Source organism: Botryllus schlosseri, chromosome 8, assembly GCF_051294905.1.
Source record: "Botryllus schlosseri isolate E-star chromosome 8, Bs_hap1, whole genome shotgun sequence".
Classification (NCBI taxonomy): Eukaryota; Metazoa; Chordata; class Ascidiacea; order Stolidobranchia; family Styelidae; genus Botryllus; species Botryllus schlosseri.
This window is the reverse complement of record NC_137243.1, coordinates 4,166,876-4,185,651: the sequence shown is the minus strand read 5'-3', so window position 1 is coordinate 4,185,651 and position 18,776 is coordinate 4,166,876. Positions and strand designations below refer to the sequence as shown.

The 18,776-nt window shown below is 41.4% G+C and overlaps 1 protein-coding gene across 1 annotated transcript; it reads left to right on the top strand.

Moving 5' to 3' along the window:
• The first annotated feature begins 900 nt into the window (after positions 1–900).
• On the top strand, positions 901–12,123 carry LOC145445141 (adenosine deaminase-like). The gene is made up of 11 exons (XM_080323278.1): positions 901–1,075; positions 1,341–1,435; positions 3,915–3,976; positions 4,907–5,032; positions 5,092–5,229; positions 6,708–6,820; positions 9,144–9,262; positions 9,322–9,393; positions 10,527–10,696; positions 11,612–11,741; positions 11,867–12,123. Exons 2-11 carry the CDS (start codon positions 1,406–1,408, stop codon positions 11,999–12,001), a joined length of 1,095 nt encoding a protein of 364 aa, XP_080179404.1. The 5' UTR covers positions 901–1,075; positions 1,341–1,405; the 3' UTR covers positions 12,002–12,123.
• Positions 12,124–18,776: the final 6,653 nt, after the last annotated feature.

Below are 18,776 nucleotides of genomic sequence, written 5' to 3'. Positions count from 1 at the left end.
GTGATTTTTTGAAACGATGAAAATATTATTAAACCTGATTGATTGATTGATTAATGATTGCGTGACAATTTGTACGAAACTGCCACCTCGACAAGTCTAATGGCGAGAATTAGTCTATAAATCGACGATAAGTCGATTTCATTTCATGGGGAACAACCATTTTTATGCTAGAGAGAGAGCGCACTCGCGAGAGAGAAAGTGTGTATGTATGTGTGTGAGTGAGAGAGAGAGAATCTGTATTTGTGTATATCAATATTCATAACACTAATACAAGTGATTGAAATGTAACATACAGATAAAAGCAAGCGCGACGGAAGGCTCGATATAACCGATTCATCAAGCCGCGAGTGCCGCGTGCCACATTTTCATTGTATCGCAGTTTTGTGGTGATTTGAAACGATGAAAATATAAATAAAACTGATTGATTGATTGAAAAGGATAAAGCCGGTGATGAAACTTGTATAAGAAAATATACTGTCCTATTCGAGCTTCGACAAATAGGCCCTACTATTGATAGTTTCCCGGCATTTTATCTGACTAATCTAACTGTCTTACAGACAAGATCGCGTTACATTGAAAAGACTTTGTCAGGTCCATTGATCTTACGCATTCGTGCATGTATAAATTGTATAGTATATTACCAATGTTCCGATTTGAATAATCGTAGTACTGACGATCCTTACTAATGAGAGTCGCTCGATTACGTTGTTTGTAAATAAATGAATTAATTAATTACTGCAAAACGAAGTTGTTTCTTGCTGCAATTTTAAATTTGGCACTGCTCAGCGCATGACATTCAGTAGCATATCTCGACAGTAATCGAGATTCGTTCATCAATTGAAACCGTACATTCTCTCGTTTAGTTGTTTTGATGACGTAGCGAAGTCAGCAAATTGCGAGAGCTTATACTAGGTGAACAGGACATTGGTCATTCAGTGACTATTATAGCAGTCGAATCCTCAAAGTCGAGATGTAGGAGTGTCGGTTAATATTTGAAACCCAATATTTACAGACTTATCAGCAACGACAGACCAGTATACATTCGCACTCAAAGCACGAGGTATAGTGATCGAGGGTATGTATTTCTAGGCTGATTAAGATTGATTGATAGATCTGAATAAAGTAGTGTACAATATAGACTGCGATTGGCCTTTTAGACACATTCCAATCTGTCCATGTTATCACTTTGTGCATCGCAAACGGACGAACAGATTAGTGCAACTGGTTTATCGTCAAAGGACTTCTAAGCTGTTTGCAATAAATGAAGTTTGTTTGCTCTATCTAAACAAGTGCGCACCGGATGCCGTGTAAAGAATGGTAACCGTAAACTAATGCTGCAGGCAACGAAGCCAAACTGCGAGAGTGTGTAGTATCGGAAGTGTGCAATAAAGACCCTGTGACCGTTATGGATAAGAAACAATATGATTTTAGCAAGGTTGGTGATGGTTCATTTTAGTACCGTATCTATGGTTCCTTCATTTTTGACCGCGTCGTAAGCATCGTCGGTTGTTGTTGACTTCAGCTACGGCTGCTGAAGACAGCAGATTATTCTTTTGTATTGACAAAGACATCAGCGTCATCGCATTTTGAATAGCGCGAACGAATGAATGTACATTGTACGGTATTTAAGTATACAGTCACTTGGAACTACGTATGAGAAACAGTTTATAGTGTGATTTCATCAACCCCGAATACCTGCCTTGCCTACATATGCATTTCCACAATTTTATGACGAATTTTGGCTGACCGATAAATGCAACGTAATCTTTACACCACACTGTTACAGAAAAACCGTCACAGTGTTGCCAATTGGCGCATTTGCGAGCCAAATTTCCGAAATTTTGCTATTTTAAAGGTCGGTTGGCAAGGAAAAATTACGTTTGGCGCGTTGGCTCCAAAGTGGCGCATTTTACTATAAAATTGTTTAACAATTGAAACTGACGTAAAGTCGAACCGCTATTCTTTACTTCTCGTTCTAACCTTGGATATCAGGATTCGCAGGCCTATGTCATCATCATTTGGGCGGCTTATTGCCATCACGGTGCTTCTCTCGTGCTCCATATTCTAGATCTGGGGTCACCAGCGCGGGTCTGCCTAAGGTAGCCCGCAAGGACCAGCTGAGTCGCCCGCGGGCCTGTTCTAAAAAATGGAGTAATAGCTCCTACCAGTGAGCTTTTATACAATGAGATTGATTTATTTAGCAGTTTTTGTGTAAATCACACTAACATGTAGCTTAGTTACTCCTGCTATTTACCTGCTTCAATATTTTACTGTTTCTTTGGCTGTAACCCATTTTCTGTTCACAATAGAGAAAAGTTTCTTCTTAAGACAGATAGAAACATGATGTTTTGGTAGCTTTTGATCAATATATCATGACTCTACGAGCAGTGGTTGTTGAGTTGTGCAATTATACCCCCTCGTGCGCAGAAATTAGGGGGTTGCCGGCTGGAAAATAGGGGAAATTCCCTAAATCAATTTTTATTCAAGTTTCAGGTCATATGTCGGGATTTAAGGAACCCTTATTTCCGATTAAAAAAAAGTTATTTTCACTCCACTCTAATGTAAAAGTGCACAGTCTGTTGACAACGTATCATTTTTGTGTTTTAGGTGTAATTTATAAGCATATTGGTTGAAATCGAAAACAGTTGGCTCCTTGAAGGGCCATTTGGCACATTTTGGAGAGCAATTTGGCTCTTTTGGACCACCAGGAGTTGGCACCCCTGCCGTCCACAATGCCCACTTGAGTAGCGAACGCAGTATTATTCCATGTTATAACGCCAACTACCATGATGTTATGTGGCCTACTAACTTACATAGGGTGTGGTACCCCACTACCGCCCAATCAGTGCACGTAACTGCTCATGTGCACACTGCACATCAATATGTCATCAAGTTTCGTGATGTACACAATCGTGACTTCCATTATCCAGGCTGCATTGATGGTGTAGTAAACGACGCATTGACTTATCCGAACACCTGAGTTCACAACATCAGAAAAAGCAGTCGCCTACCGATATAGTCCCTACATCGGGGTATGTATAGGCCTATTCCCAACAAAAGCAAACCGTTAACGGCATAATGTTGTGATTTTGCTTGCCCAGACTATATCCATGGTATGTTGAACGACAGAGAAAGTTATCATATTCGCAAAATGTCACAATTTGCAAGCCAGCAGTATTGGTTGTTTTACATTAGCAAGTGCATTTACCAACAGACACCGCATTACGCCCTTACGGTTATGATTATGAAGTAGTGTCTCTATTACGAGCCAAGTTATACGCAGATAAGCTACACGCTACCAAACACAAAAATGACATCAACGCAGCTAGTAGCTATACTATCGTGTATGCAAAACGATAAAGACAACTGAACAAGCATGGTTCTTATTGTATCTCGACATTTTTTGGGGTGCTGCAGCGCTGTGCGGAGCATGGACCGGAGCCGGATTAGATATCCGGCCGGATTTTTACAATTTGGCCGGACCGGATCAGTCCTTTTTCTGTTACAGCCGGAGATGGATTGGAGCCGGATCACTACTTTTTTGATCCGGCCAGAATCATTATGGACAAGTATGACTTTTATAACTATATAACTACCAACCAACCACACGTAGGTAACCTCCAAGCCAGTGTGAACATAAACGAGGCATATTTACCAATTCACGGAACCTCCGTACCGAGTAGGGCCGCATTTCTGGCCGGACTTTTTCATTTCTGACCGGACCGGATTGGAGCCGGATCAGTACTTTTCTTGATACGGCCGGAGCCGGATCGGAGCCGGACCAGAGAATTGAACAACCGGATCGGAGCCTGACCAGAGAATTTGTCGATCCGCTCCGCACTAAAAGGAACCCCCACGAGACCCCTGTCATATCAGTACCGCTTCACGAGTCGATAAATCCTACAATATTGCAGGTCGAGCTTCACTGTCACCTCGACGGATGCTACCGAGTGGAAACCGTTGCCGAACTGGCCAAGTATAAAATTAATGCATGAACAGACCATTTGCAATATAGTGGTGGTTAAAGTAGTCAGCACTGATTCTCAAGTAGATGTAATACCGTAAATTTCTGCCTAATTCCAAGTAGAAGTAGCGAGGCATATGTCAAAACTACTTGAAGTATAAGTAGATGGTGAGAAGTCTTATAAGTATACTCAAGTAAGTAATTTCAAAATGTAGATTTGGCGGAGGCGTCGCATACTGTTAGTAATCAATCGGAGGTGATTACTCTCGAAACTAAAAGATGCGTAATCGTTCCTAACACAAAATGACAAATGAAAATTGGAATATAGAGGCGCGCTCTACGAAAAGATATTCTGTTACGATGGTGCCAGAGCTATATCGATCGGTTGTCACGGCAATTCCACACGTAAAATTGATGGAAACCGATTTCAATTCTACTTTCCATGCCTTAGCAAAGCCTATTTCAATAATCTTAAAAAGTAGAAGTGATTCGGTACCCCCTCTGTATATTTGCGCCGCATAGCTGATTATGCATTCGGTGTCATTCGATTTTGCTTCCAAACCAAATTGATGCTGCCATCAACATATGCGACGTTGCATTCAAACAAGTTAGAAATATTACCTGTATAAAATGACAGTTTTTGCAAATATAAGTCCTATATATAGCTTCAATCCTATGCGCATCAACTCTACAAAGTATACCTAACATAAACATCGGTATAGCCTATTGGTGGCACGATTGTTGATATACAATGTTCTTTCCAATTTTAGTTGCTGACGATTACCCCTGACGAGTGTCAGCCGGAAATCTTCCGGTATATTTCAATATGAATATAATATACTGCTCAATTGTACATTGATGTTCTGTACCTCCAAGAAGCTATTGAAAGCCTATTATACGTTCACACTCCGAAACACACTGTGAAAACAATGTTTCACGCAGGAAACGGGGTATCGACATGCCCTCTTACGACCCCGAAGTTTTAAAGAAATATATCACAGCCCACGACGGCTGCGCGTCTCTCGACGAATTTCTTCAAAGAATGTCGGTGGCTGTAAAGGCTTTCGGGTAACTCCATAATTGAAGTCCTTATTCATAGATCGTGGACCAAATTGTTTATTTTTCAGAGGAGATGCCGGTGCTATAAGGCGGTTGGTGACGGAGGCCGTCGAGGACAAGGCTCGCGACAAGGTCAAGTACATAGAGTTCCGTTATTGCCCGCAGTTACTCGCGAATTGTGACGTCACACCGTTGATCAACCCAAGGTAATTTTCGCGTAGCCAGAATTGGACACTATGGACAGTTAGAAAATTTTCAGCTTTCCCAAAATCGATCAGAATTAGAATTATAGCTACACAGTTTTGAATACTTTGAGATTAGAATTACTGAATTCACTAAATCTTGGAAATCTTCGAATTAGCAAGAAATGCAACAAAAAATCAGGTTCAGTACATATCAAATTAGAGTTCGTTATCATAAGCACGAGAGTGGAAAATGCCAGTGTAACAAGTTTGTCTCGTTTCGCACTATACAGTTCCCCTGTAGGGTAGCATTACAGGAAAACCAGAAATTACATTAGAAGAAAATTAGCGCATAGAAACATTTCACAAATTAGATTAGAATTAGATTACCTCCATTTCCCTCTAATTAGTTTAATTACACAACTACAATTATGTAGTGCTTGGATGGTCAGTATCCTTATAGCCTGGGCCAGAAGTGCTCTAAGTCGTCGTCGTTGCTACAACTCAAGTAGAAGTATAGACGCAGCGATACCGGGTAATTAAAAAGTAAGGATTCTCGACCTAGTTTTGCCAAAAAATAAAAATAAAACTGTGAAGTAGAAATAATCCAAAGACATAACTTGAGCAAGTTGTGGAAGTAGGCAGAACGTACTTGAGTACTACGAAAATGTAGAAGTACTTCGTTACTGGCCACCTCTTGCCTTACCACAACTTATATGAAAAAGTTACGCTAATATATAAAGCCTATTTCGTACTGATTACAAAAATACAATCATTTTATTGGGCATGAACAATGAATATAGAACCGAAAATCCATATCACCCCACCCCTAAAATCAGGTAACTTTGTTTTTGCCTCACATTCGACCGCAAACCATGAAGGGCTCTCGATTGCTCTCTGCGACGAATCAATTGCAGTGTGGTGATGGTTTTATGAGTTGGATATTTGCCACTCTTTTTCGCGCGAGTAGGCCTAATGCCGATATTCTCAGTATGTTACTGTCTGAAATAATCTATCTGTTGAATAGATATACGTTGAAGCTATTTACGCGAAGACGGAACCACTGGCTGACTTTAACTATACGTTTAACGAATATTACTGGTATTACGATCTGCGGAAACATAATCTCAAATTCAGGTCACTATAATAAAGCAACTACCGCTGCTAGCAAATTTTCTAAACTGAAATGGTCGGTTCCGCTCTTGAATAAGTCGTGAAAATGTGGAAACGAAACTCATTCAAACAGCAACCGTTTGGACTTCTGCAAATATCATAAGTCCCGCTTGTAAGCTTATTCAGCCCGATAAATATAAGACGCGTTTTCATTTGGAATAATAAACTAAACGAATTTTTGCGCCACCCAAAACATTAGAAATTACTTCTACTTCAACTAGCGTAACAACGATGGCCAATGGCCATTCAAGTGGGTTCCTCATCCCTGAAATGGATCATCGCTGTGAAGTAACGTATATACTTATATTCCACTTTGAAATTCTTCACAGCGGAAACTTGCGACCGAAAGACGTCGTCGATGTAGTCAACGATGCGTTGGAAAAGGCGGCTACAGAACATGGCATGACAGCGAGAACTATACTTTGCGACATTACAGTTTATAGTAAGTATTCTGCAGCGAAGAAAACTAGGATGATCTACGCCTATGCGAATATTGAACATGGAAGCACTAGTTTTCGATTGAAATATGTTAGAAGAGCTTTTTGGAGGTACATAACTTCAATACACACTTGAATAGTATATTATATTGAAATGAACCCGTATATTTTCTCAATTTTCGGGACGACAGATTTCGGGTCGTTGTGAGGTGCCGTTTACACTTTCATTTGTGTGCCTTCTAGTCGACTTTTATCAAAATAAACCAGCCAAGGCTGTGTCAACAATAGGAGTTCGTGTACCATCTAAAAATAGAACATTGAACGCGCTCTTATTTGAAATTTTCATGCCGGTGACGTCATATTTGTGATACGAATACGATTGTTGATATACAATGTTCTTTCCAATTCTCTACTAGTTGCTGGCGATTACCCCTGACGAGTGTCAGCCGAAAATATTCGGAGTCATTTCCATATGAATATACTATTCAATTGAAATATATTACCGCCTGAGATAAATTATGTCGCAATTTCAAATATTGAATATGATTGCAGTTTTCGTGTTAATGACTCACTGTATTTTATGACTCAAATTCCATAGCAATTTCTATTTGATGTATCATACATGTTTATGACTGCTAATGACTTTCGATATTTTTTTACCACCAGAGGTCGTCAGCGACGAATCGCATCTTCTTTTTCGTAGTACACAAGTAGTTACGTTTGAGAGAGAGAGAGAGAGAGATATGATATTCTTTCTCGCCTGCACCATCGAGATGCTTTGGCGACGGAGTTGCGATACGGCCCCATGAGGTCATCTAGTCTGCGCCACTTCCACTTCTACTTAATATCATTGTAAGCAATAGCATATACTTTTCATACATTGTATTGGAGTTGACTTTTATCAAAAGACGCTAACCAAGTCTGTGCCTACAGAAGAAATTCGTGCACCGTGTAAAAATGGTACGTTGAACTTAAACGTTCTGTTCGCCCCGATTGTTCGAAATTTCATGCCGGTGCAGTCATATTTTATGATACGAGTGTTGATATACAATGTTTTTCCAATTATCTACTATAGTTGCTGGCGATTAGCCCTGACGAGTGTCAGCCGAAAATTCTTGGGTTAATTTCAATATGAATATACTATTCAACCGTACTTTGGATTCAGTAAGCTATGACGTAGTTTAGGGATATGTTTGAGTCTACTTCGCGAATGAAATGGACGTCAAAATAGCCACTGTATCAGGGTAACTGAATATATTTTTGAAATCTGCACCTATTTGTGGTGTATTTCGTCATTTTGCGTTGCGAAGATGCATCTCAATCTCGAAAGTAGAGGTCGACCGATATTGATTTTTACAGGCCGATACCGATACCGATATATCGGCTCACTCACAAGACCGATACCGATATCATAGGCCGATAATAATATGGAAGGAGCGGAGAACAATTTCACCAAAAATATTATAGATTAGGCAAGATGGAACTTGTACATGCCACAGAAAGCTGAACAACAAACGAGAAAACTGTAATTGAAAAAGAATTATTGCTTAATTGTACACATTCGATGAAATTTGGGATAACCCAAAAAGCAAAATATGATACAGAATTGCAGGTCAGTCCAGAAAAGGTAAATTGTAATGTAGGAAGCATAGTTTCTCTGCATGCTCACCCAGCTAAACTGGTCCTGCAAGGGTAAGTAAATCTGTCATATATCGCCCTTTGCGTCGTCGATTTCTTGAGATTGAGAACACGGAGCATTGAATTTCCGAAAGTTTTGTATTTTTCTTAAATATAAAATATCGGCCGCGATATCGGCCTCCATAGGCCGATATCGATAATCGGGAAAGCTCTAAATATCGGCCTCGATAATCGGCCATGTCGATAATCGGTCGACCTCTACTCGAAAGCAGCCATCTACTAACTGTTGAATGTATGCGTCCTATCGACCTAATTTATTTGAGTAGTTTTCACACCTTCATTTTCTGCTTACACTTTTAGCAGTTTTAACATGAACTCAGTACTTCTACTTGCAATTGAGTTGAAATTTACGGCGTTACTTCTAGTTCTACTTTCGTCACACGAAGACTACTTTGTCCAGCTCTGACTACAAAACATTTATCTATTTTTGGTGAATCCCTTAGATATACAATTAAATAATATATTCATATCGAAATAAACCAGAATATATTCGGCTGACAGCCTGACACTGACACTCGTTAAATGTAATCGTCAACAGCTGATAGAGAATTCAAAAGCACTTTGTATATTATTCTATTATATGCTTGCCTATTGTATATGTTTTGTGATGTAGCTATTGCATTTTTTCAGATTGGGCGACCGACGTGCTGGAGCTGTGCAAAGAATACAAAGGAAAGGGAGTCGTTGGGTACGATGTCGCGGGACCAGAACACGATCCGTTCTCGCAAGAAGTCGAGGAAACCTATCGGGCAAGCAATGCGGTGGGATATCGCGTCGTACAGCGTGAAAACAGTTTTCTTTTCTGCAGCGATGTGCTTCCCTTGGTATTCACAGAACAGCGCATGCCGGCGAAGTTGGACCCGCCAGTCGCGTCAAACAGGTTCGTAGAGAAACGCGGATGTAATGAGATGATTCAGCATAAGGCACAAAATAGTAATAATTACAATGCGCTGCTAAGTTAAGACATCGCCGCCATGTAGGCACTCATGTTATGATATGATCAGGTTTCGATTGCCCTCGCCTCTTTAAATTACGAGTCAACAGTCATTGTAAGTATAGGTTGCTACGGAAATTCAAAGCACCAGGTCAAAACATCACAAGATTGGGATACAATGGAAAATATTGTATCTTGTGGAAGCGATTTGGAGTATTCGTACAATCAGACACCCAACTTGGCCCAGAGCATGTAAATAAGAGGCTTACACACTGGATGAAAAGAAATAAAGGAAACATTAAAAATAAGCCATGAAAATAAATGAGGCATGTGTCAATAGGCGAGGTCGATATGTCAGATCGAGGTCCGGAGGGATTACGCATGGTATTCTATTCCAAGTGAACATACCAATGCCAAATAACTCCACACAGAGTGTGCATTATTCCGTGTCAGACCAGCGCGAACAGCGATAAATTCAACGATTTCTTCACGTCGGAATTAAAAACGCATAACTTACGCCCAACTACTATATGATCGGCACGAATTGCAGGAAAACGAATCGCTCCATCAAGTATGCCGGATCGCATCTGTGGAACAGTATGTCGATGGTTATCCGACAGTCGTAAGGCATCATGTCCACAATTAAGTCTGAATACAAGACGTTTCTACTGAATGAATACTAGTCAGCCATCGACATATGCCACGTTCATTTTCATAGCTTGTCCAGTCCGTATGTGTTATCTTCTATTACCATTCATTCAGTATGCAGTGTGCACTGTGCAATGTGTGCATGCCTATTATTTTACACGCTCCAGGTCGAGATGGTTATATGTATTTCTTGTTTGTTATGTATTTCGGTACGCTTGTTATGTATTTCTGTTGGATGGAAATAAAGACTCTCTCTCTCTATGTGTCTGATTAAAAGACCATACGCCAAGTCGTTTCAAATCATTTCATTGTATCGCAATCTTGTGGTGTTTTCAATGGATGAAAATATCAATAAAAGGCTTATATGAATTGAGCCGTACCTGGCTTTCTGATATGATCGCAATTATCCCGTTCCTTGTATATTATTTCAGGCGATTGAAAAGCTCGAAGTTGAGCGCATTGGCCACGGTTACCATACGGTGGACGACGACGATGTTCTAAATCTAGCCAAACAAAAGAACACTCATTTTGAGGTGTGTCTACTGTCTAGTCACCTCACATCCGCGTATACCGGGCCGTGGAGCTCCCATCCCGCGAAAAAGTAAGTTAAACCACCCAAAAGGGGCAGGTTATATCTCAGACATGTTTCATCGAAGCCAACACAACTGTAGTTATAATGTCCACAATTCGAGAGGTTTAGGGTTACCATCATCATCATCATTGGTTTATTAGCAATTTTATCAGTTCAATACACCACAAAAAATGCGATACAATGAAAAGAAAGGAAGATGTCGAAGCGACTAGGAGTTGTCTATGGAATCGGACGCCCACCTTGGCCTAGGCGATGTAAAGAGGAGGCATGTACACTGAATGAAAGTAAAGAAGATAGTATAGAAAAAGGAAGCGACAAGAAATAGGGCGGCATGTCACGGGAAGCGAGATCGATAGCTCAGTCGTGGTCCGGTAATCATGAGGATGGACTGTATTTATTTAGTAGTAATTGCTTGTATTTCGACTTGAATGTGGACATGCTCGTCGACTGCCGGATGGCCGGCGGGATACTGTTCCACACATCAGGTCCGGCATATTTGATAGAGCGATGATCTTTTCGGTCGATCATATGATATTTGGACGACGTGGACGCGCGTGTGTTGTACCTGTGCGCTTTTGATTCAGAGGTAAAGAAGTCATTGAAGTATTCGGGGCAACCATACGTCCTCCTTTAGGAGGATTTGTCCTTATTTTTCAAGAAATCGAAAATCTCCTCCCAGGACGACCAAATGTCCCCTTTTTTTAGCAATCAGTCCTACAGTCACAACTAAAAAAACGCCATAAATGAAACGAAATCTGCATTTCGACGGCAGTGACGGCAAGGAAAAACTATCCTGAACGCGTCGCCCAAAACCATCATCGGTTGAAAGTTCTACTTTTTCCGTCATATTTATAATAACAATAATAACACTAAGAAGTCAACATAGTGTTGCATCAGGTAAAACAATTTTCACGAATTTGAAAGGTTTATGAGCAGTAACATGAACTTCGGACTAAACACGGACGACCCGGGTCCGAACACGTATGGAATAATACGCGACTACGACATCGCGACGGAAGACGTTGGATTTTCAGTCAACGACTTGCTTGATTTGGTAAGTTGCAACGTTGTTTAGTAACATACGCATGCGCCTAGTTACACGGGTGTAAATGTACTTCGTTACTGACCAGTGACCACCATTGATACAGCCTATACTTATCTCCCGTCTTTTACCAACAGAACATGAACGCGGCGAGATCTTGCTTTTTGGAGGGGGCGGAAAAGGAGCAACTGTTGAACGACTTAAAATCGGAATACGACCAATACCGTCACAAGTCTCTCAACGTTTCGTCGTCCAAGTGCAGTCTTATCTAGCTATGTGTTTTGCCACGTTTTTAGTGGCAGTAGCCTAGCAAATTCCAATCATTCAATTGTCATATTGTATGTTCCAATTGTTTTATCGTTCAATTGTTGCTGAAGTAAAAAATGACCACTTACTACCGGTCCAGCGTTCGTCACGCATTGGTGCATTGTAGGTACGTTGAGACGGAGGCGTTTTCTGATATTCATGGCGTTTCGACTGCATTGGTAATTTTACACCATAGGCCTATGTTCTTCATTGTGATTTCTTATTTACCGACTTGTAGCACGGCCCACTTCTAGGCTTTTATTAATCACCGTTTACGAAAATCACATGGCGAGGAGCCTAGATAAACTTCCAACACTTAGAGGTGGGAATTCTGAAGTCGGACTCGCATCCCGTTGGTGTTGCAGCTGTGGAACGTAGGCTACCACCAATGTTCCCTCTAAGCTGCGCAAGCGCACGTGCGCAGTGCTGACACGGGCTCTGCGCACAAAAAATCCGAAGTGATGGTCTTTTTTAGGTCGTTACGCACTGTTGTCCAAGAATCTGTGCAGTAAGTTACTGAGTGTGCGCAGACTCGTCAAAAATTAGAGGAAAGATTGGCTACCACTAAGCTATTTTGCCACGGAGTTGATTATGATACTCTAGTTTGAAATCTTTTAAATCAAGCCTCGGCCTATCATGACTGAGTTACTGAACCTGAACAGCTACCGGTAATCGCCAATCTAGAATCTCAGTTGTGATGCGCAGTCGTGCCAGGGCTTTGGAGCAGCCGTAAATTTAAACTGCTCCAGCTCCGGAGCTCTCTTTTATCATACATTAGCTCCGGAGCCGCATTATAACCACTGCTCCGGCTCCGGCTCTGAAATTATCGAATGGTCCTGTCTATATCAGGGGTAGCCCGCAAATGTGGCCCGCGAGAGGGTTTTGCGTGGCCCGCGAGGTAATATCCTGTTATATTATGGAAAAGGAATTGCTCAGATTGTGAACTTGCAATGCCAACCAAAAATTACAATTCTATGGCTGCGACACTTGGGATGTTGATGACTAAAATATCAGTTCCGACGCATTGGCAGATCCAGGGTCCAGTCACATTTTCAGTAAATCGTCGTACATAAACTAAAATAGATGCGAAATTTTTCTTCACGGCTTCGCGTGTTTAACCCTTTCGACGCGGGTGGATCCTAGAGGATCCATGCACAGTTTTTCACAAACACGCTTCAATCAATTAACGACATCTCGCGTTGTAGGGGTCATAAACGGTTACAATGATCGTCTATAAATAGCGATTGTCGATACGCATACGCCCAGCTATATATAGCCCATTGCCTTATGGCATATCCTGTTCAAAATGCAGATTGAATACAGAAAAAAGTTTCCCGCAAAATTCAATGTGTAGCTCAGTTCGCCTGAATGAACGCTAATCTTATAATTCCTTATATCTTCTTTTCTACACGTCGTAAGCAGACACAGTTGTCGTTTTAGAGTAGTTGTTGATCGCAAGAGTTCATTGCAACCATATTATCGGGAATTAGTTGGATAGAACACGCTTCAAATTGGTGTGAAATATAGCAATATTCTGTTACGTGAAAAATGCCGCGCACGTATGAGCCTTGCCGCATAAGGCCATATACATTCACTTACGATTGTCTTATACAGTTGAATGTCACACACATAGTTAGATGCAGTCCATAACACTTCAACAAGATCAGTATCACGAAGGTTGGTCTTATATAAGTTACACGACGCCAGTGCTAAACACTGTGAGACATGAGTGTGTTGTGTAAGTTACGCGAGTACGGTACTCGCGCCTGTAATAACAATATCATACAGACAGTTGAATCATCCGTTTTATATGTTATACGAAGTTACTGTAGACTTCAATGAATAGATGTTGATCATATGCCAATATACTGACGAACCTGTATCGGACATTCGATGCGTAGAACACGTTTCAAATTGATATGAAATGAAACAACAAGAGAAATCGCGCGCCTATGAGAAGTGTCAAACAAGGCAATATATTTACTTACGATGGCCTTGTGCAGTTGCAAAATGGACATTTTGTTAGTTATGTACGATCAATAGTATCTATAAGATCAGTAACATGGATTTGGACTTATATAACTGGACCAGGCAAAGCCAAATAAACACGAATTACAAGGCGCGTTGCCTCTATCGCGATGACGTAATCAGCGGCGGCCGTGAGTAATGCTTATAACAACAAAGACTTTCCAGTCGCGGTACGCACGACTGCGTAAATGTATCGAGATCAGTAATGTCTTGTTTGAATGCCGAAATTGATGTGTAAGACAACCACGTGGTCATTCACTATGGGAAGGATTATGTATCACGTCACGTGAAAACGAAAAACTAATTTCTCTTTCACTTTTGAGAAATCGCGTAGACTTGTTTGAATACCATCGTCACCTGTCTCGTCTGAGCCGTCCGAGTAGCTCAGTTGGTTAGGCTGCTATCCTGATCCTGATCCTGATCAGAAATCCATGAAATTGAAGTCCCGGTTATAATGGGTGGTGATTTCAACCTAATTATTGACAAAAAAGACACTCGAATTAAACAGAACCTCCATGTCAGAAGCGCCGAGAGACACTTTGAAAAGCTAACTAATGACGCGGAACTGATTGACGTGTTTAGGAGTAAACATCCTCTTGCCGAAGTATTCACTTACGTCACTGGAAAAAACGCGAGGAGACTAGATCGTTTCTACGCATCTTGTGAACTCATGAGCCATGTCCAGAATGCAGGACATGAAAATAACCTTGTGGCTGACCACATAAGTCCGACAATAACACTCGCGATTGAGCCAAGCACTCTATGGGGAAGAAAAAATTGGAAGTGTAATAATGACCTTTTGCGAGATGACGTGTACCGAGATATAATATCTAATCTCATCAGCTTTGAAGAGAATAATATCCAACACTGCCATGGCATTCAACAATGGTGGGACAGACTAAAAGATAGAATTGCCAACATAAGTAAGAGATATGAGATAGACAAATATAAAACTTGTGATCCTCAGATAACGTATCAGAGAGTAAAGGGAAAATTGCGCATGTTAACCAAAATTGACCGTTGCGAAGGTGAACCTAACACGACGAGACAATTTTGGCAAGAATTGAAGACAAGACGGCACAAGACCGAGCTTAAAGAACTTCAGCTCAGAGATGGAACGGTAACGACTGACCGTAATATTATTGCTAACCAGATTGAACAATTTTACACAGAATTGTGGACCCGACACGACGGCATTAATTCGTACGATCAAGACGAATATCTATCATCGTACCAACACGACTGCATGCACGGGAAAGACAATGAACAAACATCGGTAATACAATCTAGCGAAATATTACAAATACTGAAAGCAATGAACAGGGAAAGGTCACCGGGTTTCGACGGCCTGACAGTGGAATTCTACCTTGCAATGTGGCAAAACATTGGTTCGAGATTAACAGAAATCATAAACAACGCGCTAATATACGGAAACATACCGCATAGCTGGAAACGTGCTAAAATTATTTTGATTCACAAAGGAAAGGACAAAAAGGATTTAGCGAACTGGCGACCCATTTCGCTGTTAAACACGGACTACAAAATAATGGCGAAAATTCTCAACAACAGACTGGTCGAGGAAATCTCGAGCAACATCAACATGACACAGAAAGCGGGAATTCCCGGAAGACAAATGGACGTGATACACAACAATGTGAGTGCAATTGTTAATTATCATCAAGAAAAACCTTTGGAAGGTTATATAATGACAATAGACGCAAGGAAAGCCTTTGATAAGGTGAATCACCAAATGCTCTTCAAAGTGCTTGGTAAACTGCCCGTCACGAGAGAAACTCTTAAAGTGATCAAAGCTATATATGATAATCCTATTGCGACCCTCGAGGTTAACGGCCTCCAAGCAGCCAACGTAAATTGTACGAGGGGCATTAGACAAGGATGTCCTTTGAGTATGACGCTATACGCGATTAGCGCAGACCCGCTAGCCCACAAATTATGCACTAACGACAACATCAAGGGTATCCGAATCGGCGGGATAGAGCATAAATTAGACCAATTTGCTGATGACGTCACACTGTATCTAAGAACAACTGACTCTATTGCCACAGTCATTAACGAATATCAAAGCTTGCACAGAGTGACAGGTCAAGATATCAACACAGACAAGACGGAAATCCTACCGCTGAACGAAAAATCGCGTATCAAACTGCAAAAAACTGCGCACGCAGATATGCTAAAGCCAGTAATTAAGATACTGGGCCTATACCACGGTGAAAGCGAACTGCAAATGAACTTCGACAGACTCTGGCAAGGAGTCGAGAAAAGCGTAAGGCATATTAAATCAAAACGACTTTCTTGGATTGGTAAAATAATGGCGATTAAGGCATACATAATTAGCAAAATAACTTATACATATGCTAACAAGCAAATTCCAGGCGACAAGCTCAAGCAACTCGAACGCCTCGTCTTCGGCCTACTGTGGAGTCCTGAGAAACTCGAGCAAAAAAGCAGAATGCAACTGATCAGACCTAAGCCAGAAGGAGGGATTGATATGCCAGATATCGAATCTGCAACACAAGCAAAGAGAGCAAAAAGACTACAACAACTTAGTCGACTCGAGAACCCGATTGATATCTGGCATGCAGAAGCGATATACAATCTCACAACGAAGGTGAGCGACATAAATTGCAATTTATACAACAACCTCTACCCTCACAGAAATACATTGACGGAGGAATGGAAGAAGGAAAAGGAAATCTTCGACGTAATTAAAAGCCGATCACAGGATATACAAGAACTAAGCCAGAAAGAAATGTACAAAATCCTTGTAAAAACGAAGACACAACAAGGAGGAAGCCGCATCGCGGACTGGAAAGAGATATGGCTATACCAGCCCAATATCAAAGATCACATTGACAACAAGAAACGTGAGATTTCGTATCGAATTAACACTGAGAGCTACTTTACAGGCTCCAGGAAAACCAACGCAGGCTGGGTACGAAGAAAAGACGCCTACTTGAAGAACAAATGCAAATTCTGCCAACACGCCGAAGATACTCTGCGTCACACCTTCGCCGAATGCGCAACTTACAAAAAACTGTTCTCTCTTGTAATACAGGATCTCGAGAACGACCTGCAAACGACTATTGACGCTACACCCGACGAGATCATACGCAACGTCTACGACGGACCGCAAGCTCCGACTATAATAAAAGCTTTTATGAACGTGAAAACCCTTGTGTGGGAATGGAAAAACGCACTCGACATACAAAATGAATACGCCCAAAATATTGACCAACGCATCCAAGATATAAGAAGTAAAATATACCGAATAATGTAAGTGAGCCATTTAAACGCTCACGCGATAAATCATGTTGCATTTATCGACCGGCAAAACGCAACCAATCCACCTACAACCTATCCAAATCACCAAACCTCTTATCCCACTCTACCCCACCCCTAAACCAACACCTACTCCCCCAATCTACCCTATCCACCACCCCCCATGCCCTATTCCTACCCCACCCACCACCACTCCACCGAAGTTATATGAAAACCACACGCAAACGAGCGCCAAGTACTGGCGGCTCCTTCTACGACCGCGACAACGAATCGACATCGACTGCTACGATGAGATGAGATGAGACGAGCGACTACGAGCGCCAACTTACGACGGCGTCTACTACGACCGCGTATACAAATACTACTTCGGCAACGGCTGAGACGAGATGACCCAATGATGGGGAAAGATTTTCTTTATGAAATTTTTGAAATTTTATGTACATATTTGAATAAACATCACAAAAACGGTTCAAGTCCCGTTGTTCACATTTTATAAACTTTTTGGTTAATGCATTAAAATTTGGCCCGGAGGCCGACCGCGGGAGTAGGGTTAATTGTCACACGATTTCTTGCTTGGTAGCCTACCCCCTACTGAAAATGAAAAAACTCCTAATTTGCCCGATTGAGTCTATTCGCAATTACGGAAGAAAGTCTTTCCGCGTTTGAGCTCGCATAAAAATCGTCGACGGTGAAATGTAGGCACAAAATGATTGTCGCATATTATCGAAGACCTTCAATATCGATGTGTCCAGACGCCGAATAGTCGTGTCCTTGCAAACTGAGCCTAGCGGGTGGTATACAATAGACCCGCAATACTCACCTAGTTTATTTATCAACTTAGAAAATTTTACCCGCTTGGCGTGGCTAGTGAACCGTGCACTCGTTCGTCAATTGCATGTGCCCCTTTAGCAGAAAAGGTTGGCCATTCCTGGTCTATATAGATTACTAATCTACTAATAGGTTAGTTATCTATAGTAATCTAGAGTCCGTCAGTCGTCAGTAACATCCGATGTAGCAACAAATACATATAGGTGCCGCCGTGCCGGCTTGTGACTTCATACTGAATACTTGTCAATTGTCGACAACATCATAGTTGCACTAGAACGCAATTTACTCCGTGCCATTGCTGTGCAAGTGTGCATAGCATTAAAATTCAGGCCTGGTGTTCAATTATGATAAATCAGCAGATGTGGTTGTTGCATATATAATAGCATCTTATGAAATAATGTCGGAGCCGGAGCTACTCCTCAAATAACGGGCTCCAGCTCCGGCTAAATTTTATGTAGAGCTCCGGTGAAAATGCACGGCTCCGGGGCTCCAAAGCCCTGAGTCGTGCATGCCTCTTTTGCAAAACGCCTAGGCCCACACGGGCGTCCGATTTCAAAGACTACTCCAAGTCGTTTCTACACCCCT

What these genes read in the sequence shown, in the direction of transcription:
- LOC145445141 (XM_080323278.1), top strand. Translation starts at nt 1,406, where the DNA reads ATGGATAAGAAACAATATGATTTTAGCAAG. An exon ending in AACAATATGATTTTAGCAAG is followed by an intron (nt 1,436 to 3,914) that starts GTTGGTGATGGT and finishes ACAATATTGCAG; the next exon opens with GTCGAGCTTCACTGTCACCT. An exon ending in TTGCGACATTACAGTTTATA is followed by an intron (nt 6,821 to 9,143) that starts GTAAGTATTCTG and finishes GCATTTTTTCAG; the next exon opens with ATTGGGCGACCGACGTGCTG.